Consider the following 24,424-nt stretch of genomic DNA (forward strand, 5'->3'; position numbering starts at 1 on the left):
TGGAAGTTGGTATGTTCACCCCATATTCATTAGGGTTTCCTCCAGGTACACCTGTGTGTGTCTGTGTGTGTGTTCATGTTTGCCCTGTGATGAACTGGCGACCTGTCCAGAGTGTTTCCTATCTTTTGCCTGTTGTATCCTCTGCAACCCTGAATAAAGCAGCGGTAAAATGAATGAATGGAACACAGGTGTCACTGTTTACAATCAATTAAGCTTTGCATTGCCATGAGCACCCTGCAGCTCAACTAAAATTTGTTTTTCATTAATAGACAAAGGCAGTGCCTTCTATAGAATAGTTTAATGAAAGATAAGGTAAGGCTTTCAAACATACAACACTGTACTTGCTGAGAGGCATGGTATCAGTAGCATTTTGCATTGAGGCTGTTTTGCTGTCAGTGGAACTTGCATCTTGGAGGGAATAGATTAAAACCGGTTTTTGGTATGGTCTTCTCAAAGTCCTGATCTTAACCCTGTGGAGAATATATAGACGGTACTGAAAATTAAAATCCATCCTCTAATTTGGTAGACTGATCAAAGATCTATCAACACTTGTGGCCGACGTCTTTATTCCAATCATTTAGTCACAGACAATAAATGCTCCTTTATTGACTTTTGACTTAAAATGTAACTCTTTTGTTCTTACAGAATAATGTCTCTGGATTGTTGGTTCCTTTACCTGAACCACCTTGAAGGGAAATGAATGGCAAAGGCTGCAACCTGTCCCTCTTGGTTTCCCCCTCCAGTGTACCCCAATCTCTGGGCACCATATCTGGCCAGCAGGTATCTCACTTACGGGGGCATGCTGGCAATTCCTGGTCATCTCTGAACCATGGCATCTCGAGCCCTCGCAGCAAAACAGGCAATGGAGTAGGCCATGGATCTGTGGCCCCGGAAAGCAAGGGTACTTTGCCAGCCCTGAGTCTTCGCAGGCAGGTTCTGACCAATGGGAAGCATCAGGGGACCTTCAGCGTCTCACAGTCCCCCTGGCAACAAATGTCATCGGTTCCTGTGCCACCCAGCCATTCCAGTAGAGGGAGATTGAATGGCCCACAAGGTGTCAAAGGTGAGAAACTGAAGAAATACTGCTGTAAATATAGACACGCAAGACGTGATGTTTTCAAAATGAAGATGTTTTAAAATCAGAAATCATAAATTATTCATAAATGGTCCTAAAACAAACTGAGGTTCTTGTGAGATGAAATTGGGACCATTTTTACCCACCCAATTTCCATTTCTCCTGATTAAATATATTATTACCATGTAGGGTCACTTGCAAGTGTAGCTAAAGTTTGTATTTAATATAATAGAATACATCAGCAGGGTCTAGTCTTAAAGAAAATAGGCAATCTTCCTGCCGGCGCGTCTCCACATTTTTCAGGTCAGTGATCTGGAACATGAGAACTGATGGTTCTCGAAAGATACAGGACAGTTCAACATCCCCGTCCGATTTTTAACAGCACAACACCACCACCAGCAGACCCGGTCACTGCCAGACTTTTACAGACTTCATTATACAATGCAGTGAAAAAACAATCCCCCTTTTTCAATGCCTCTGTTATTGCACAACCTTAAGTGTGGTGATAAAAAGGGACGCCAGCTACACACCAGCATTAAGACCTCAGCCCATCCTAAAGCCCATTCCAAGCACTTTGCTCTGCTGATTCAGGATTCTCTTGATCCCTAGGATCACTTGCAGCTTAACTGATTAAAGATGCTTTCTTATATCACCCTTAAACTTTTAAATAGTGTCCCAGAGAATATTAGGAATGCAAGCACTATAAATGATTTAATTCCAGATAAGACACATACTTCTTTAACCTGCCTTATTCATTTTTGGAGGATTAATTTGTAATTATTTTCATAGATATAAAGTCATTTATTATTAATGAATATGGATTATATGTCATTACATTTTCCTTAACCATTTTATCCCAGTCAGGTTTGTGGTGGAAACATTGGGGAAAAACAGGAATACCCTTTTTAGGCTGTCAATCCATTGTAGGGCTTCAGCCATACAGGACATCATGTCAATTGTAGCCAGTCATGTCTGTGTAGATGCCACTGGGCAAAAGCATCTCTTTGCAGTGGTTGGAAATAGTAATTGACCCATCATCTCAAGTCCCCACCTCCTTGTTTCTACACTCACTGTCCATATAGGAGCTGACCGTAGTCCATCTGCTTCTCTGCATGCTTTGTTAGCCCCCTTTCACCTTGTTCTTCAATGGTCAGGACTCTCCCAGGACCACTACAGAGCAGGTATTATTTAGGTGGTGGATCATTCTCAGCACTGCAGTGACACTGACATGGTGGTGGTGTGTTAGTGTGTGTTGTGCTGGTATGAGTGGATCAGACACAGCAGCGCTGCTGGAGTTTTTAAATACCGTGTCCACTCACTGTCCACTCTATTAGACTCTTACCTAGTTGATCCACCTTGTAGATGTAAAGTCAGAGACGATCGCTCATCTATTGCTGCTGTTTGAGTTGGTCATCTTCTAGACCTTCATCAGTGGTCACAGGACGCTGCCCACAGGGTGCTGTTGGCTGGATATTTTTGGTTGGTGGACTATTCTCAGTCCAGCAGTGACAGTGAGGTGTTTAAAAACTCAATCAGCGCTGCTGTGTCTGATCCACTCATACCAGCACAACACACACTAACACACCACCACCATGTCAGTGTCACTGCAGTGCTGAGAATGATCCACCACCCAAATAATACCTGCTCTGTAGTGGTCCTGGGAGAGTCCTGACCATTAAAGAACGGTATGAAAGGGGGCTAACAAAGCATGCAGAGAAACAGATGGACTACGGTCAGTAATTGTAGAACTACAAAGTGCTTCTATATGGTAAGTGGAGCTGATAAAATGGACAGTGAGTGTAGAGTCTCTCACCTGAAGCTTAATAGAAGTTAGTAAATGCATATGACCATGACCCAGAACCAACAATGCTAGAAATGATCTAAATTGAGGTACTCTGAAAAGCAGCTACAATATGTTTTTACTTATTATGAAACACAGGACTTCATATACTTTCTGCAAGTAATTATAAAGGAAACCCACACTTTCTTTGTAACTGTTTGTGTGGTTGAGATTAGAAGTTTACATACACTCATGGGATTTTAATGATTTCTGCAACTGTCCCTTTTCTGTAAAAGAAAAACCCACACACATTTTCATTCACATTTTTGATAATTAACCAAGCGGAAAGCTTGTTCCTGAAGTCATAGCCCTGGCAAAAGAGAGGAAAAATCTCATTATTAATTAACTGCTGAACATATTTGAGGTTTTATTAGTTTTATGTAAGTGAACAGATGGTATGTACAAGAAATGCAGAGAAATGTTGCATTCAGCAGCTTTTGTATTAAATGTTCTTCCAGTCCATGTATTCACTTTAAGTTTAGAAAACAATTTTTAACTTTGTACTAAGAAATATGAAGAAAGTAAACAATCAAGAACTTTTTTTTAATGTAGGCCTTACAATCATAAACTCACAGAAAAGAAAAAATGCAAAAAACATGACATGTGTCTCATACACCGAACAGGCATAACATTATGACCACTGACAGGTGAAGTGAATAACACTGATAATCTCTTCATCACGGCACCTGTTAGTGGGTGGGATATATTAGGCAGCAAGTGATCATTTTATCCTCAAAGTTGATGTGTTAGAAGCAGGAAAAATGTAAGGATTTGAGTGAGTTTGACCAGGGCCAAATTGTGATGGCTAGACGACTGGGTCAGAGCATCTCCAAAACTGCAGCTCTTGTGAAGTGTTCCGCAGTGGTCAGTATCTATCAAAAGTGGTCCAAGGAAGGAACATTGGTAAACTGGCGACAGGGTCATGGGCGGCCAAGGCTCATTGATGTACATGGGGAGCGATCGATCCAACAGACGAGCTACTGTAGCTCAGATTGCTGAAGAAGTTAATGCTGGTTCTGATAGAAAGGTGTCAGAATACACAGTGCATCATAGTTTGTTGCGTATGGGGCTGCATAGCCGCAGACCAGTCAGGGTGCCCATGCTGACCCCTGTCCACCGCCGAAAGCACCAACAATGGGCACGTGAGCATCGGAACTGGACCACAGAGCAATGGAAGAAGGTGGCCTGGTCTGATAAATCACGTTTTCTTTTACATCACGTGGATGGCCGGGTGTGTGTGTGTCGCTTACCTGGGGAACACGTGGCACCAGGATGCACTATGGGAAGAAGGCAATCCAGTGGAGGCAGTGTGATGCTTTGGGCAATGTTCTGCTGGGAAACCTTGGGTCCTGCCATCCATGTGGATGTTACTTGACTAAATCCAAGATGGCGGCGCGTTAACACGCAGCGGCCGCTCTGGGGTCGAAAAACTGTGTTTTTTTGTTGTTTTCAGGAAAAGTTTGTACGTTTGTTTAGGACAGTTTTGTTTATAAACGTATGGAAACCACTTTTAGTTTACAACCGCCAGACACTGCTACAATTGAGAAAACAGTCAGAAACCAACCTGCAAGATGATCTGCAGCGAACTCTGCATGAACTCTGCCTACTTCGCGAACCAGGCCTGCAGTCCTCGGTGTTACCTGAAGCAGGTGACCGGAGGAGGGGGCGCCGCAAGCGGTGCTCGAGGAAGCAGAAGCGTGGAAAGCGAGCCGGGGTCCGTGCTAGGCTAAAAGCTAACCCAAGCCGGCCGGCTCTACCATCGTTATTCCTTGCAAATGCATGCTCTCTGGAGAATAAACTGGACTGTATCAGACTTCAGCGAACTACCCAATGTGAGTACAGGGACTGTTGTGTTTTAATTTTCACTGAAACATGGCTTAGCGACAACATTCCAGACAGTGCCATTCAGCTAGACGGGCTAGCATCGTATCGCGCCGATAGAAATGCAGCTCAGTCCGGTAAAACACGAGGAGGAGGCGTTTGTGTTTACATTAACACCGAATAGTCTCAACATCTCACAGTGAAATCTCAAGTCTGTTCTCCCTAAATTCCATCAGCATGTGGACTTTGCTACGAGAGGAGCGAACACGCTGGATAATGTTTACACGAACATTGCCGGTGCGTACCGGGCGGAGCCCCGCCCCCACCTCGGATACTCAGACCACATCTCTGTAATGCTAATTCCAGCATACAGAGCACTCGTCAGGCGCTCCAGACCTGTATAGAAACAGGTGAAAACCTGGCCAGAAGGATCCATCTCTGCTCTTCAGGACTGTTTTGAGTGCACTGACTGGGACATGTTTAGGGAGGCTGCAACATACGGCGATTACACTGATCTAGAGGAGTACACGACTTCAGTGACCTGCTACATCAGCAAATGCATTGAGGACGTCACTACCACTAGAACCATCACTTCCAGACCCAACCAGAAGCCGTGGATGACTCCAGAGGTGCGTGCACTGCTGAGGGCCCGAGACTCCGCTTTTAAAGCAGGTGACCAGCCGGCTCTGAGAACAGCGAGAGCCAGACTGTCCCGGGCAATCCGAGAAGCAAAGCGCGCACACGGCCAGAACATCCACAGCCACTTCCAGAACAGCGGTGACACACGGCGCTTGTGGCAGGGCATCCAGGCCATCACCAACTACAGGACGACTCCACCCGTCTGTGACAGTGATGCCTCCCTTCCAGATGCGCTGAATGACTTCTACGCTCGGTTCGAGGAGCAGAACAACATGTTGGCGAGGAAGATGATCCCACCTTGTGACGACCAGGTGCTTCGTCTCACCACAGCGGACGTGAGGAGAACTCTGCACAGAGTCACCCCACGGAAGGCTTCTGGACCAGACAACATTCCTGGCCGAGTGCTCAAAGGATGTGCAGACCAGCTGGCAGATGTATTCACTGACATCTTCAACATCTCCCTGAGCAGCGCCATCGTTCCAACGTGCCTCAAGATGACCACCATCGTACCTGTGCCAAAGAAGTCATCTGTGTCATGCTTCAACGACTATCGTCCCGTAGCACTCACGCCTATCATCATGAAGTGCTTCGAGAAACTAGTCATGAGGCATATTAAGACACTACTGCCTCCCACCATGGACCCACTGCAGTTTGCGTACCGTCCTAACCGCTCAACGGACGACGCCATATCCACTACAATTCACCTGGCTTCTACACACCTGGACAGAAAGAACACTTACGTCAGGATGCTGTTCATAGACTTTAGCTCAGCATTCAACACCATCATTCCTCAGCATCTAATTGGAAAGCTGAGCACGCTGGGCCTGAACACCTCTCTCTGCAACTGGATCCTGGATTTCTTGACTGAGAGACCTCAGTCCATCCGGATCGGTAAGAACACCTCCAGCACCACCACACTGAGCACCGGCGCTCCCCAAGGCTGTGTGCTCAGTCCACTGCTGTTTACTCTGCTTACGCACGACTGTACAGCAATGCACAGCTCGAATTCCATCGTTAAGTTTGCAGACGACACAACTGTGGTGGGACTCATCAGCAACAACGATGAGTCAGCGTACAGAGAGGAGATACAACATCTAACGGACTGGTGCCAAGTCAACAACCTGTCTCTGAACGTGGATAAAACCAAAGAGATGGTCATTGACTTTAGAAAGACACTAAGGGACCACTCCCCACTGCACATCGACGGCTCATCTGTTGAGATCGTCAAGAGCACCAAATTTCTCGGTGTTCATCTGGAGGAGAATCTCACCTGGACCCTCAACACCAGTTCTATCACCAAGAAAGCCCAGCAGCGTCTCTACTTTTTGAGAAGACTGAGGAAAGCTCATCTGCCACCCCCCATTCTCACCACGTTCTACAGAGGAACAATCGAGAGCATCCTGAGCGGCTGCATCACTGTCTGGTTCGGAAATTGTACTGCGTCGGACCGCAGGACTCTCCAGCGAGTAGTGAGGACAGCTGAAAAGATCAACGGGGTCGCTCTTCCATCTCTCACGGACATTTTTAACACCCGCTGCATCCGCAAAGCTCTCAGCATTGTGGACGATCCAACCCATCCATCACATGGACTTTTTACTCTGCTCCCGTCTGGGAGACGATACCGCAGCATCCGGACTAACACAACCAGACTGTGTAACAGTTTTATCCCTCAGGCAATCAGACTCCTCAACTCAGTACTGTAACAATTTCCTCCGGAAATTTTCTGCTGACACACACTGAACTGTATTGACTATGTTACTTGCATTTTTTGCACACCTCCTGGAACTGAACAAGTAATTTCTGCACCTTACTTGTATTTTTGCACCTTATTTACTTTTTAGGCACCTTATCGGCATTGCCAATTTTACGCTGCTAATGTACATGTCACTACCTCATGAACCATTGTACCATCTATTCACCATCATGTACTAACACTTGTCCTTAGTCCTGTCTTCTAATTACTTGTTTATATTAGGGATAATTAGGAATATCTTTTGTAGTTATTTATTATAGGATTTTTTTTTATTTATTGTTGTATTTTACACTGTTTTGTATTGTCTTGCACTTTTTGTACCGTGTTACACCGTGATCCTAGAGGAACGCTGTTTCGTTTCAATATGTACTTGTATGTAGCTGAAATGACAATAAAACCTCTCTGACTCTGACTCTCTCTCTGACTTTGACACGTACCACCTACCTAAGCATTGTTGCAGACCATGTACACCCTTTCATGGAAACGGTATTCCCTGATGGCTGTGGCCTCTTTCAGCAGGATGATGCACCCTGCCACAAAGCAAAAATGGTTCAGGAATGGTTTGAGGAGCAGAACAACGAGTTTGAGGTGTTGACTTGGCCTCCTAATTTCCCAGATCTCAATACAATCAAGCATCTGTGGGATGTTCTGCACAAACAAGTCCGATTCATGGAGGCCCCACCTCGCAGCTTACAGGAGTTAAAGGATCTGCTGCTAACATCTGGTGCCAGATACCACAGCACACATTCAGGGGTCTAGTTTTGGCAGCAAAAGGGGGACCAACACAGTATTAGGAAGGTGGTCATAATGTTATGCCTCATCGGTGTACAAGTGTATGGATACGTTGGTCTGTATGCAGAATATTCCAGGTTCTTCAAAACATAGCATTAATATTACAGCATTAAAAACCTTCTACTGTTTGCAGGTTCTCCATCATTGGTGGACAATAGAAACCTAATGGGACAGGGTGACAGATCAAACCTGCAAGTGACAAGCAGTGCTATGGTGGTACAGAGTCTGAGCCCAGTGTCTCCAGCAACTATTCACACCCCTGCCTCACACTGCTCTCTTCCCTCAGTGGGTTTTGTTGTGCCCTTCACAGATGCCAGGTAAGCCAAAAAAAATATTTAATTTAATACAAGTCAACACCTGGATCTATTTGTTGGATTTTGTTGGCAATTAATGTGTTGGCTCTTGGGCTCATACTTGTGCAAATGTCCTGGTATAGGTCTCTGCTGTCCAGAGAGTCCCTGGCTTCCACCAACCTCAGCATAGCAGAAAGCCAGTCCATTCGCAGCAGCAAACTTGACTGGCCTTATTGCTATCGTGTCCTGCCACCACTGGGGCAGCAGAGCACTTCCAGTCAGACAGCTGAAGGAACAGAGCTTCTAAACCTTCCTCCTGGTTCCTCCATGTCTGGAGCCACCAGCATCTCCAACGCAGCTTCACTCCCTGCTTATCTGTTTAAGGACGACGCCAACAGCCCATACTATTCTGGCCGATCCAAAAAGAGAGCACTGTCAATCTCACCTCTGTCTGACAGCATCGGCATTGACTTGAACTCCATTATCCGGACGTCACCAACCTCCTTGGTTGCCTATATCATTGGTTCCCAGAGTTCTCCAGCCTCTCAGCCTACGCCTTCACCACTGCAGTCTGAGGTATATGGGCACCTATTAGGAGTCAGGGGGAATTGTATTCCCAATCCCCACTTTGCTTATCCAAGTCCTAAACCCAGTTCCACGCTCAGCCAGCTTTCTGACAGAGTAAGTGCCTGCATGCAGAGGCTAGAACAAGCGGGTAGACATGACAGCCACACCGGAGGAACTAATTTGGTAGTGGAGCATCAGCTTGTGCCAGGGCAGGAACTCATGATAAGCCAAAGATCAGCGGGAGAAAATGTCCCTGATGGCAGCCTGGAGGGCTCTACATATGTTCAGTTTGAAATTTCAGCCATCGTCAGGACTCCCAGCCCTCCCAGCGGACCTCCGCCACCGTATCACTCCCACCATGTACACCGACCACCAGGTGGTCACCTGGCATGCACTCAGAACTCTGCAGATCCACACTTTCTGCATCCGGCAGATAGGTCATGTGGTCGACCCCTGGCACTTTGCCCGATGGTAGAGGAGGAAGAAGGGGAGATTGATGATTTTAACGGGGGTCACTGTTGCCACTGGTTAGACTGTAGCGCCACTTACAGCCACCAAGAGGAGCTGGTAAAGCACATTGAGAAGCTGCACATCGACCAGCGTAAAGGAGAGGACTTCATCTGCTTTTGGGCAGGATGCCCCAGAAGAAACAAGCCATTTAATGCTCGCTACAAACTCCTAATCCACATGAGGGTACACTCTGGCGAGAAACCCAACAGATGCACGGTATGCAAAGTACAATTCCATTTGTGAACCCCTTTGAAGTTTATACACTGATCAGCCATAACATTAAAACCACCTCCTTGTTTCTACACTCACTGTCCATTTAATCAGCTCCACTTACCATATAGAAGCACTTTGTAGTTCTACAATTACTGACTGTAGTCCATCTGTTTCTCTACATATCTTTTAGCCTGCTTTCACCATGTTCTTCAATGGTCAGGACCCCCACAGGGCCACCACAGAGCAGGTATTATTTAGGTGGTGGATCATTTTCAGCACTGCAGTGACACTGACATGGTGGTGGTGTGTTAGTGTGTGTTGTGCTGGTATGAGTGGATCAGACACAGCAGCGCTGCTGGAGTTTTTAAATACCGTGTCTATTCACTGTCCACTCTATTAGACACTCCTACCTAGTTGGTCCACCTTGTAGACTTAAAGCCAGAGACGATCGCTCATCTATTGCTGCTGTTTGAGTTGGATCGCTCATCTACTGCTGCTGTTTGAGTTGGATCGCTCATCTATTGCTGCTGTTTGAGTTGGTCATCTTCTAGACCTTCATCAGTAGTCAGTGTCAGTGTCACTGCAGTGCTGAGAATGATCCACCACCCAAATAATACCTACTCTGTAGTGGTCCTGGGAGAGTCCTGACCATTGAGGAACAGCATGAAAGGGCCTAGCAAAGCATGCAGAGAAACAGATGGTCAACAGTCAGTCAGTCAATTGTAGAACTACAAAGTGCTCCTATATGGTAAGAGGAGCTGATAACATGGACAGTGAGTAGAAACAAGGAGGTGGTTTTAATGTTATGGCTGATCAGTGTAGAATACTATTAAAATCGAGTCAGACCTTCAAGTCAAAATAATATCCAATTATTTATGAACATTTTGCCTGTATTGAACACAGTCCATGGTGTAAGAAGTGGTTGAACGTCCGGGGCTGAATGTCTTCTAAAGATAAAACTTTAAAGCATAGTGAAGGTGGCATCATGGTTTGTTGCTGGTTTGCTGCAAAGGAACATAAACAGCTTGCAGCAATTATGGATAGAATGAATTTAATAATATATCAAAAACATTTACAGTAAAATATCAGGGTAGAGGTCCAGAACCCGGAGCATAGTTAAAGTTGCATAATATGGACAACAGACAGTGTGACTAAGCACAGAATAAATAAACATCAAAAGGGATTTAGAGGACAAACATTTGTGATTTGGAATAACCAGATCCTTAACTTAATTTGGTAATGATAATGTCACATGACCTGAAGAGGATCAGAATTTCATAATGTTCATAATGATAAATGACTGTGGGCCACTCAGATGGCAAAGCGGTAAAATACGCTAGCACACCAGAGCTGGGACTTCGAATACATCATATCGAATCTCAGCTCTGCAATCCGGCTGGGCTGGGCGGCTGTATGAATAACGTTTGGCTGTTGTTCATACAGGGTGGGGAGCCGGATAGGGACCTCATAACTGATACAATTACAACTTCTGCTGGCTGATTGATGGCGTATGCACAGAGTAGAGGAATAATGCGATCAGGGTGTGGCTTGATTTGCACAGAACTCGCCTTGTGCAGGTGAAACGATGCAGTCGGCTACTGCGCACATGTCAGATGTGTATCAGTTCGCTCTCCTCAATCGGGGCGGATGTCAGCACCAGTATAGAGGATGCATAACACAATTTTAACAGGTACCGATCAACTGGGTGCCTCCTAGCAGCCACAATTTGCAGTGCTTGCAGCAGACAAAATTGGCCACTAGTCTGCTGGGTGGGAAAAGACAGAATTAAAAAGAGGGTAGGGTCTTTGATGCTGTGTAGGGATGATGGTTAGTAGCCTGAGGTACCTGTACAGAAGTGGAGGAACGTGGAGATCAGTGTGTGACTCTCCATGCGTGAGACTCCACTGAATCCACTGAAGTACACCTCCGTCAGAGTGTGTGTCAAGCAAAAATATGCTTCTTGGACACGATTGGGGTCTCCAGCAGCAGAAGACTAATTGGCTATGCTAAACTGGGAGAAAAAGTAAGAAAATGCATAAATAAAATAGCAGAAAGGAGACAAAAGGTACAATTGTCCATAATGTAAATAATCCAATAATCGTTTTTTTTTACTTGCACCTATATTAAAATATTTTGAGCAAATACATAGTAAGGAGAAGGAATTATTTAACTGTGCTTGTTTTTATTGAAATATTGAAAACAAAGCGATTGTTTACAATATTACTTCAACTAGAACAAACTATATTTTAGGTGGATCAGTCTTAACCTTCCTCTGCATTTTTAGTAAATAGTCAAGTTATTTTGGCTTAAGCTTGGGGTTGTTATCCCATGATTGAAATGTCCAGATTTAGTTTTTTTGGCAGATAAAATTAAACTTCCCTATAACATGTCCCATGCATTTGCGCCATTCATGTTTCCTTTAATTTTATGCAATGCCCAGTACTGTTATATTTACTGCTTTATTTTAGTGATTCTTCCCTTGGTGGTTTTCTGATTCCCTGAATCATTTGCACAACCTTTTGTGTTTTGCATAAAAAGACAAGCTGGTATATTTCCCAAGAACTGTTTCGTCTGATCAATGTTCTGATCTGTCTTAATGCTGGTGAGTATATTTTGGAAGCTTCTGTTTGTGCCTCGGGTGGCACGGTGGCTTGGTGGGTAGCACTCGCCTCACAGCAAGAAGGTCCTGGGTTCGATCCCCAGGTGGGGTGGTCCAGGTCCTTTCTGTGTGGAGTTTGCATGTTCTCCCCGTGTCTGCGTGGGTTTACTCCGGGTGCTCCGGTTTCCTCCCACAGTCCAAAAACATGCAGTCTGGTTAATTGGAGACACTGAATTGCCCTATAGGTAAATGGGTGTATGCGTGTGTGTGTGTGTCTGCCCTGCGATGGACTGGCGCCCCGTCCAGGGTGTTACTGTGTGCCTTGCGCCCATTGAAAATTTGGGATAGGCTTCAGCCACAACCCCCCCCCCCCCCCCTCCTCCAAATTGGAGAAGCGGTTAAGAAAGTGAGTGAGTGTTTGTGCCTCATTTTTTGAAAGTAGGCAATTGTGGTGTAGTTCAGTGCATTTGGTTCTTTATGTAACTGTAGTTCCTGCTGCTTTCAGGTCATCCTGCACCTCATTCAGAATTAACTTTCTGAAGTTTCTCTTGCCTTGCTTATGGTTATTCTCAAGCATGTTTCTAAATCTTGCGTGGCGTGACTGTCCAGGGAGGTTTGTGGTTTAATAAACCTTTCACTTGCAGATTATACTGGCCGGTATATTTAAGGTTTTGCTGTGGCTCCTTAGATTTTAATTTTCATTTTGAAGGCTGTAGAAAGCTTCTTTACATATGCCATCATTTACCCTAGGAAGCAATGGCACCATGATGCACTGTAGTGCAATCCACCTCACAATGTACAGATGTTGAAGGACCTGCTGAATGTTCTGGCACCAGATACCTTAGGAATCCTTCAGATGGCCTGTGGAGTCCATGTCCATATTAGGTGACTAATGTTTTGGGTTATGGATAAATTAGGTTATAGATATGAATTCTTGCTCGAATGTCTAGTCTTTCAGTGCTGGACAGGGGTGAGCATGGATACTTTGAATGTCCTGCGAATAAGCAGCCTTTGTACATGAAGGGCTTTGATACATCGTGAGCTCTGACACCTTCACTTCATCACCAGTATTAAAATAATTCAAATGAATTAAAATAAGCCACAGAACCCATTTTGTTGGTTTATACCAAACGCCGTACTCGGAACACTGTCAGTGGGTATTTACCACACATGGGTGGCTGTTTCAGAGATACTTTAACCCAGTCATCTGTCAGTAATGATTTAGCCCTTATCAAGTCACTCATGTATTTGTGCAGCCCATGTGTTTGTCCATCATGGTGTTGTCATACACGCTTGGGGAGCTGTCCTAATGTTTTGGCTCATTGTATACTGTATTTTTTAGTACAGTGACTGAATACTTTACTTATAATATTGCAGAATGTTGTTTATATTTATAAGAGCAAAAGACTGTGTAAATTTAAAGTGGATATTTGCATTAGCAGTATATAAAATAACCAAAGCAAAAGTAATTGGATGATTGTTTCCCTTTATTCACAATCTAACTCACATTCGTAAAGCATGGAAAAGTCTAGCACTCTGACTTAAATGGTTTTTTAAAGTGCCATTTTGACAAGGCTGCCAGTGTGTCTTGAGGGGCTTTTACTCTTTTAATTGAAACTCTGGCGCTCCACATTATTTCAGTTGGCAGTTTAAGCAGTTTAAGGTCCATTGTGAACTTTGATGTGTTGTCACTGTTAGATTTAGGCAGGACAATGCTTGTAAAGGCTGTTAAGGTGTTTTTTTCTTGCATTAATCATCATCGGGCTAATTAGCAGGAGTCTTGGGTAACTGATGTAGAATTTATGCGGTTATATTGGCAATAAAAAAGCACTTTTACTGGCAGAGAAACTCTTTGCTCCCTGCCATCAACTCCTCTCAGCTGGAAAAGCTGTCAGCAGTCAAGAGGCTGTTAGAGGTGGGGAAATGGACAGCTAGGTACAGTTAAAGTCAAGAGTTTACAGCGGTCTAACACAACTGCCCATGTCAGACACGCTCTCTTTCTGCTGATATGTGATATTTAGGACTGGGCGCCTTCATGAGAAAGGGGGTCAAACGAAGCCTAGCGTGGCCCTCTGTATGCAGTAAGGCTCTGTGTGGGAATTTTATACTGGCAGGTGATAAGATTGGCAAAGGCTGAAGATTTGACACGTCGGAGGTGGGGTATGGTGATCCGGCTCTTCCTGCAGATTCACAATCGGGAATGGGAAAGAACTGTGAGATAAAAGGGGGAAATACATTAAAAACATACCTTAATTTATGGTTCTTTCAACATTTAAATTAGGTTGTTGTCTGGGTGTTAAAACATACATACAAATGACAACTTATTTTTGCTCAACTCATTTAATTGATTCTCGAAACTCAGCTCTGCCATCCGGCAAGCTGGGCACCTACATGAACAACGATTGGTTGTTGTTCATACAGGGCGGGAGCCGGACGGGACCTCATAACTGATGCAATTACGACCTCTGCCGGCTGATTGATGGCACCTGAACAAAGTCGAGGAATATTGAGGATCAGGGAGTGGCTCTCTGTACACAAAGCTGAACTGCATATGAACTCGCCTAGTGCAGGTGAAAAGATGCAGTCGGCTACTGCACACATGTTGGAGGGGGCGTGTGTCAGTCTTGGCTCTCCTCAAGCAGGGTGGAGATCAGCATCAGTAGAGCAGAAGCATAATGCAATCGGGTATTTGGATACGACTAGATTAGGAGGAAAATTGGGAAAAATGCAAAAAAAAAATTATATGCTTCCAACCTTGTGGCAACAGTTCCCCTGTGCACAAAGCAAATTTGAATTTGTGTCCTGCAAAGGTCCCATATCTCAGGCCTGCTGTAAAGCATCACCTTACACATGCTCTTTTGAATAAATGGACACAGTTCTTCAGACACAGTCCAAAATCTTGTGAAAAGCCTCCCCAAAAGAGTAAAGGCTGTTATGGGTGCAAGAGGATGGCCATTGATGAGCAAAGATTATCTCCAGCTTGTCAACAAATGTGTGAGAAAATGATTGAAATGTTTAAAACAATGTACCTCAAAGAAAGATTGGAAGGGATTTGCATATTTTTCCCTCTACAGTGCATAATATCATTAAACCATTCAAGGAATCAGGAGTAATTTCAGTGCGTAAAGGCCAAGGGTGCAAGCGTCAGCTGAACACCCATGATCTTTGATCCCTCATATGGCACTGCATCATGAACCTCCACTCAACAATAGCTGATATAACCACATGGGTGAGGGATTATTTTGGCAAACCTTTGTCAAGCACTACAATACAGAGTTACATGCACAAATGCCACTTAAAACTTTACTGTGCAAAAAAGAAGCCTTATGTTAACCATGTCCAGAAGCGGCATCGACTTCTCTGGGCTCTGAGGCATCTAGGATGGACCATCACACAGTGGAAATGTGTATTGTGGTCAGATGAATCAGCATTCCGGGTCTTGTCTGGAAAAAATGGACACCGTGTGCTCCGGACCAAAGACAAAAAGGATCCAGATTGTTATCAGCAACAAGTCCAAAAGCCAGGGTCTGTCATGGTATTGCGCTGTGTCAGTGCCCTTGGCAAAGGTCATTTACGCTTCTGTGATGGCAGCATTAATGCAGAAAAGTACATCGAGATCTTAGAGCAACATGTGCTGCCTTCAACACGTCATCTCTTCCAGGGATGTCCAGGCATTTTTCAACAAGACAATGCAAAACCACATGCTGCACACATTACAAAGGCATGGCTGCTGAAGAAGAGGGTACGAGTACTGGACTGGCCTGCCTGCAGTCCTGACCTGTCCCCAATAGAGAATGTGTGGAGAATTTTGAAAGGAAAAATGTGACAACGACGACCCCGTACTGCTGCACATCTAAAGACGTGTGTGCAGGAAGAATGGGACGAAATAAAAGCTGAAACACTAAATCACTTGGTCTCCTCGGTGCCAAAATTTCTTTTAAGTGTGGTGAAAAGGAATGGCAACATTACAAAGTGGTAAATGCTTTACCGTCCTAACTTTTTTTGGAATGTGTTGCAGACCTGAAATGCAGGAATGGTTGACTAAGTAAATGTAAGAAACTTTTTCAGATTTTGGGTTGTAGTATATAATGCTATATAGGGATATATAGGGACAGCAGTAGCTCAGCGGTTAAGGTACTGTACTAATAATTAGAAGGCTGCAGGTTCAAGTCTCACTACTGCCAGGTTGCCAATGTTGGGCCTCTGAGCGAGGCCCCTAACCCTCAATTGCTCAAACTGTATTCAGTCAGAATTGTAAGTCGCTTTGGATACAATTGTCCACTAAATGCTGAAAATGTAATTATAGCAAACCCGCACTGTACTTCTGTGACTATACTAAGTTATGTACTTTTCCCAGGAGTCGAAGGGTTGGTTGAAGGAAGGAAAGTGACCAACTGGTTTTATTCTTGCTGCGCCAGTCCACAAGTTCAGGTTCACTACTGGGGCCTTCATCTACAGCCGTTCCTTCCCTCATCTGATCTTGGCAATCATTAATGGTACACATACCTGTGGTCGACCTTTCACTCCAAACACTTACTCATTACTTAAAACTGTTCCTGTTGCCATGGAGCCGGGAACAGTTGAATGGTTTTGTCGAGCACATAATTATAGACCAAAGAGGTAAAAAAATATGGTCACAGCCACTACCGAGCCACACTTGCCAACCTTGAGACATTTACGAAACTTGCAGCATGGCAATTTTGTGTGAAAAAATTATAAAGCAGGAAATATGTACAGGTTCAAGGAGAGGGGTTCAGTTTCGTTTGTTTGTTTGTTTTCATATCAGGCAAGGCTGTGTAATACCATTTAGAATTTTAAAAAGCAAAAAAAAAAAACACAATTTTCGTCTTGTCTATCAGTCAGAGTGAGTGTATTAACCCTAATCAGTTCTTTTCTGCTAAATTATACATCTTTTGGTTTATGTGCCATATACATTTTTGAGAGTTGATTACTGCATGATGCACTCACTGTAACCAATCCTAACTGTTTTTTCCTTGCTTGGGTTTTTTATGGTTTTTACATTTAAAAAAATAGCTTAAAAAGCACTGACATGGCATCACCGTCAGTCACAAATTAAAAATACCACTAAAATAGAGTTCAAAGGTGCCCAGGTGGTGCATCGGGATATTCCACTAGCACAACTTGGTTTGAAACTCGGCGTTGCCACCGGTCGTCTAGTGGGCACAATTGGTAGTGCCTGCAGCAGACACTGATTGGCCACCGTGTCTGCTAGGATGCGATGACCGGACTATGTGGGTGGGGTCTTCTAACACTGTGCCAGGACCTTGATTAGCAGATAGATGCATCTGTGTGGGTGGGTGGAAAAGAAAGGGTCTGCTAAGGACTGTGCACAGGTCAGAGATATACCTCTCTGAATGCAATCAGGGATCCCCAGCAGCGGAAGACTACGCTAAATTGGGAGAAAATGGGGAGAACACGCTAGCACACCAGAGCTTTGACATTTCGAACTCGTCGGTTCGAAACTCAGCTCTGCCGTCTGGCTGGGCTGGGAGCCTACATGAACAATAATTGGCTGTTGTTCATACAGGATGAGAGCCGGATAGGGACATCGTAACTGATGCAATTACCACCTCTGCTGGCTGATTGATGGCACCTGTACAGAGTCGAGGAATAATGCGTTGATCAGGGTGTGGCTCTCTGTACACAAAGCTGAAATGCATATGAACTCACCTTGTGTGGGTGAGAAGTCAGCTACTGCACACGTGTCAGTCTTGTTCTCCTTAATCAGGGCGTGGATCAGTATCAGTGGAAAGGAAGCATAATGCAACTGGGTGCGCTGGATGCGCTAAAAGGTCGGGAGAAAAAGGGGAGGAAAAGCATAAACAAAAAAAACAAACAAACAAAAAATAAATAAATATATACAGGTATATATATATATATATATATATATATATATACTGTATATAGATGCACTGATGGATCCCAACATTATTCAAAGCTGAGTGGAATATGTTTTTTGATGTTCAAAAAGTTCCCACACTTTTATATTTTGGTTGGAATAGGTGAGGGCAGGTGGAGTAGTAATTGGTCATGTCTGAGAGAGAGCTTATAGTCCAGATTTAGCGCCATCTGATTTCCACTTTTTTTGACAGCTCAAAGAAGCTATAAGGGGAAGAACATTTTCATGTGATGATGATGTGAAAGCAGCAATGCATCAGTGGTTACTCGCTCAACCAAAAACATTTTTTGCTGATGGCATTAAAAAGTTGGTACGACGCTGGGAAAAATGCATCGGAAGGTGACTGTAAAAAAGTGATGTCATTTGTTTTCAAGCATATGTGAATATTGGCGCGTTCCCCCCCATTAATGTATATTGTGATTAAAGCCTTGTTTCATTTCTTTGTCTGGCAAAGTGTACAATGTATGTAATTTGGAATGTATGTAAGGAGTGACCCAACCTTTGCATACAGCTATAGTTAGTCATTTAGTAAATAAATATTTAGCCTTAAATACATCACCGCCACCTTGTTGCTTCTGATATTAAAGTGCCCACAGTGCAGGTAGAAATTGTGCAATGAGAAATACATACGCTTCTTTTTTTGAGTCCGTATGTTTACATACACAAACAGTTTCAATTAGATTGAGACTATGGACAAGTTGAGACATGTCCCAGCTACTCCTTACATTTATGTAGTGTAACCTGATCTATTCATTCATGATTATAGAGCTCATGTATCTGTTTGGTTATTCCAGTATGGCATCTCTGTCAATCAATGGAAACAGGAAATGGCTTTAATAGGAATCAGTTACTGATCTTACTCTACAGACATGAACAGGTTTGCACAGACAGTACTGGGCGCTCACGTAGTTATAGTGTCCAGACAGAATAGACCTTCATTTGACCCTTAAACACTGTGCATTTCAAAATTGCATCATGCTTCCTCTCTACCAATGCAGATCCATGCCCTGATTGAGGAGAGCAAGACTGACACCCCCCTCACTGACACGTGTGCAGTAGCCGACTGCATCTTTTCATCTGCACGAGGCGAGTTCATATGTGGATCAGCTTTGTGTACGTAGAGACACACCATGATCAACGCATTATTCCTCGACTCTTGTGCAGGCGCCATCAATCAGTCAGCAGAGGTCGTAACTGCATCAGTTATGAGGTCCCTATCCGGCTCCCACCCTGCATGAACAACAGGCAATTGTTGATCATGTAGCCGCCCAGCCTGCCGGATGACAGATACTTATGCGCTCGATACTTATGTGGATACTTATATTATAAGGGTTCATGTTTTCCATGTGTATTTTGGCAACCTCGGCCTGACATTTACACTTGCGGCATTTGGCAGACACTTTTTTCCAAAGGGACTTTAAGCAATTGAGGGGTATGGGCCTTGCTCAAGGGCCCAACAGTGGCAACTTGGCAGCAGTGGGGCTTGAACTTTAGATTTTCAGAAAATCTAAAAATCGATTAGATTTTCGGCATTTAGCAGACGCCTTTATCCAAAGCGACTTACAGTACTGTGACAGTATATTGTGACCTTTTTATTACTAGTCCAGTACCTTAACCGTTAAGCTACAACTGCCCTACTGAAGTACCACTGTTATCGCCTCTACCGCAGTGTTTTCATCCAAAGCTTCCTTTATTTCCTTTGTTTCCATATTTTTACAGATTTTGTTTAATCTGTAGTGTGCTCTAGATACAAGTCGTACTGTTAACATTGTAAATGGACACAGCGTGAAGTTGTTGCTTTTCACAGTCCATACTTTATGTTGTTTGCACAGATTTATTAGCAAATCAGTGAAACAAGGGTAGAATTTGGAGAAATGCCATGTCTATGTAGGCTGCAATGAAATAATGAAATATTAATGAAAGGAAAAACATTATATGTAAATGCATGTATGTGACTGAATATGATGAACACATTTCAACCATTAACAGTGTCAGTCAATACTGTTATTCATGCAACAAAAAAGAAGGTCTGTGTTTTATCGAGCAGTTTTCCAGTACTTAAGAGTAAATGATTTAGACATGCACTTGTACAACACCAAATCAGAAAAAGTTGGGACAGCATGGAAAATGCAAATAATAATAAAAAGAAAAACCACAGAGTTTCTTACATTTACTTTGACTTTAATTTGATTGCAGACAGGATGAACCTGAGATATTTCATGTTTTATCTGCTCAACTTCATTTCATTAAATAATAAACATCCATTCCTGCATTTCAGGCCTGTAACACATTCCAAAAAAGTTGGGACAGTAAAGCATTTACCACTTTGTAATGCTGCCATTCCTTTTCACCACATTTAAAATATTACATTTGCCAAGGGCACTGATACAGCCCCATACCAGGACAGACCCTGGCTTTTGGACTTGTTGCTGATAACAGTCTGGATGGTCTGGATCCTTTTTGTCTTTGTTTCGGAGCACACAACATTCATTTTTTTCCAAAAATTTCATCTGACCACAATACATGTTTCCACTGTGTGATGGTCCATCCTAGATGCCTCTGAGCCCAGAGAAGTCGACGCTGCTTCTGGACATGGTTAACATAAGGCTTTTTTTTGCACAGTAAAGTTTTAAGTGGCATTTGTGCATGTAACTCTGTATTGTAGTGCTTGACAAAGGTTTGCCAAAGTAATCCCTCACCCATGTGGTTATATCAGCTATTGTTGAGGGCGGTTCTTGATGCAGTGCCGTCTGAGGGATTGAAGATCACAGGTGTTCAGCTTAAATTTGCGCCCTTGGCCTTTACGCACTGAAATTCCTCCCGATTCCTTGAATTGTTTAATGATATTACGCACAGTAGAGGGAGGAATATGCAAATTCCTTCCAGACTTACTTTGAGGTACATTGTTTTTAAACATTTCAATAATTTTCTCACGCATTTGTTGACATACTGGAGATTCTCTGATCATCTTTGCTCATCAAAGACTCAGCCTTTCCTGGATGCTGCTTTTGTACCAAACCATGATTACAATCACCTGTTTGGAATCACATCATTATTTAGTTTTTTCACCTCATTACTCTAGCCCTAAATTGCCCTGTCCCAACTTTTTTTGAAATGTGTTGTGGGCCTGAAATGCAGGAATGGAGGTATATTAACAAATGAAATGAAGTTGAGCAAATAAAACATGAAATATCTTGGGTTCAGACTGTCTGTAGTTAAATAAAAGTCAAAGTTAATGTAAGGAACACTGCATTTTTATTTTATTTGCATTTTCCATACTGTCACAACTGTTTCTGATATGGGGTTGTATTAATCTCCCCTCTTTGTTCCAGTAACTGCCTTCGTTCTGTGTCTGTGAGAAATTTCACCTATTCGGTCAAAAGCACATTTATGAAATCAGGTATTAATGTGAAATGAAAAGTCCTTTATTGCTAGTGCTGTTCAGTGTTCAATGTTGAGGTCAAGGCTCCTGGAGTTTCTTCTCACCAGACGATGTCTTTATGGACCTTGCTTGGTTGCCACAAAGTTAGGAACATTTCTATTTTATATTGATTTTATCCACCTGTTGAGTGGGTGTATCTGAAACATTTAGCAGACAAATCTGAAGCATTTAGCATTTATCCAAAGTGACAGTAAACAGTCTAAGCAATTCAGTGTTAAGGGCCTTGCTTAAGGGCCCAACAGTGGCAAACTGGCAGTGGTGGGGTTTGAACCAGCAACTGTCTGTTTACTAGTCCAGTATCTTAACTGCTAGGCTACTACTGCCAGGTGGTGAGGGGTGTCCACATATACTTGTAAAGTACAGTACATACACTGATCAGCCATAACATTAAAACCACCTCCTTGTTTCTACACTCACTGTCCATGTTATCAGCTCCACTTACCATATAGAATCACTTTGTAGTTCTACAATTACTGACTGTAGTCCATCTGTTTCTCTGCATGCTTTTTTTAGTCTGCTTTCACCCTGTTCTTCAATGGTCAGGACCCTCACAGGACCACCACAGAGTAGGTATTATTTGGGTGGTGGATCATTCTCAGCACTGCAGTGACACTGACATGGTGGTGGTGTGTTAGTGTGTGTTGTGCTGGTATGAGTGGATCAGACACAGCAGCGCTGCTGGAGTTTTTAAACACCTCACTGTCACTGCTGGACTGAGAATAGTCCACCAACCAAAAATATCCAGCCAACAGCGCCCCATGGGCAGCGTCCTGTGACTTCAGATAAAGGTCTAGAAGATGACCAACTCAAACAGCAGCAATAGATGAGCGATCGTCTCTGACTTTACATTTACAAGGTGGACCAACTAAGTAGGAGTGTCTAATAGAGTGGACAGTGAGTGGACACGGTATTTACAAAACTCCAGCAGTGCTGCTGTGTCTGATCCACTTATACCAGCACAACACACACTAACACACTAACACACCACCACCATGTCAGTGTCACTGCAGTGCTGAGAATCATCCACTACCTAAATAATACCTGCTCTGTGGTGGTCCTGGGAGAGTCCTGACCATTGAAGAACAGCATGAAGGGGGGCTAACAAAGCATGCAGAGAAACAGATGGACTACAGTCAGTAATTGTAGAACTATAAAGTGCTTCTATATGGTAAGTGGAGCTGATAAAATGGACAGTGTGTGTGGAAACAAGGAGGTGGTTTTAATGTTATAGCTGATCGGTGTATACACTAGGTTAGTGTTTTATAGCCCTCTATTATTTTATACAGATATACTGCCTACCTACTAATTAAAACCAATGTTGTAAGGCTGGCAAAGCCTTAAAGACGGATAAAAAATAGCAGTTGTTGAGGTACTTTAGAAGCCAAGTTCTACACTTTGCGTCAATGGTCACACATAAAGGGTCCAAGAGTGGGAGATGTTACCAGGCTTGCTGCTGGCATTGATATGGCATTGGCATTGTTCAGCATTTCAATGGCTGCCTGCCACCGTCTGTTTTGGGGGTGGACTGTGTCTTTGAGGAGACTCATTGCTGTCTTTTCAGGCTTTCAGTGTCTTAGAGAAACCAGCAGGGTTCAAAGCTTTTGTGAAATAAACCTTAAATATGAGTGAATACGTTGTGTTTTATGTTTGCATGTGTTTTTATCAGAGCTCTGATCTGAATGCCTACTGATCTGGCTCTCGCAAGTGTAAACGATAATTTAAACCGGCCACAGTTGTGGCTTTGGTTCTTACATCTATTGTTACATAATTGTGAGGAAATTATATTATTATGTCTATTTCCGCATTTAATGCGCAAACCCCTGCTGCATGGACGTGGGGGAAATATCCACAGCAACTAAGTACTTAATAATTATTTTAATTTCTTTTAACAGCGATTAATAGCAATAGTAGTTTTAATTTTATTTTAATAGCCATGTAAGAAATTAACACCATCCAGTGTAGCTTCTCAAACAATCAGCAAACCATGTCCCTGCATTTTTTGCAAAACATTATGGGCTGGCAATAGGTCTCAACACTGAGTGGAAGGTTGAAGTACACACTGGACAGAGCAACCAAACCACGAATGTAATACACTGATCAGCCATAACATTAGAACCACCTCCTTGTTTCTACACACTGTCCATTTTATCAGCTCCACTTACCACATAGGATCACTTTGTAGTTCTACAATTACTGACTGTAATGGACCCCCACAGGACCACCACAGAGCAAGTACTATTTGGGTGGTGGATCATTCTCAGCACTGCAGTGACACTGATGTGGTGGTGGTGTGTTAGTGTGTGTTGTGCTGGTATGAGTGGATTAGACACAGCAGCACTGCTGGAGTTTTTAAATACCGTGTCCACTCACTGTCCACTCTATTAGACACTCCTACCTAGTTGATCCACCTTGTAGATGTAAAGTCAGAGACGATCGCTCATCTATTGCTGCTGTTTGAGTTGGTCATCTTCTAGACCTTCATCAGTGGTCACAGGACGCTGCCCACAGGGCGCTGTTGGCTGGATATTTTTGGTTGGTGGACTATTCTCAGTCCAGCAGTGACAGTGAGATGTTTAAAAACTCCAGCAGCGCTGCTGTGTCTTATGCACTCATACCAGCACAACACACACTAACACACCACCACCTCGTCAGTCTCACTGCAGTGCTGAGAATGATCCACCACCTAAATAATACCTGCTCTGTAGTGGTCCTGACTATTGAAGAACAGCATGAAAGGGGGCTAACAAAGCATGCAGAGAAACAGATGGACTACAGTTAGTAATTGTAGAACTACAAAGTTTTCCTATATGGTAAGTGGAGCTGATAAAATAGACAGTGAGTGTAGAAACAAGGAGGTGGTTTTAATGTTATGGCTGATCAGGCTATGTCATTCATTACATTTCCCTTTATTCACACTCTCACATCTAATGGTGCTTCAAAGAGAGCTAATAAATTTACCT

General features: G+C 43.5%; 1 protein-coding gene across 1 annotated transcript in view; it reads left to right on the top strand.

Annotated features, from left to right (window-relative positions):
• Positions 1 to 696: 696 nt before the first annotated feature.
• Positions 697 to 24,424, top strand: part of glis3 (GLIS family zinc finger 3) — a 53,844-nt gene continuing 30,116 nt past the window's right edge. Inside the window, exons 1-3 of the mRNA XM_063014355.1 lie at positions 697 to 1,063; positions 8,054 to 8,237; positions 8,357 to 9,506. Coding sequence (XP_062870425.1) covers positions 697 to 1,063; positions 8,054 to 8,237; positions 8,357 to 9,506 — 1,701 coding nt within the window. The remainder of the gene's footprint in view (positions 1,064 to 8,053; positions 8,238 to 8,356; positions 9,507 to 24,424) is intronic.

This window comes from Trichomycterus rosablanca, chromosome 18, assembly GCF_030014385.1.
Source record: "Trichomycterus rosablanca isolate fTriRos1 chromosome 18, fTriRos1.hap1, whole genome shotgun sequence".
NCBI lineage: Eukaryota > Metazoa > Chordata > Actinopteri > Siluriformes > Trichomycteridae > Trichomycterus > Trichomycterus rosablanca.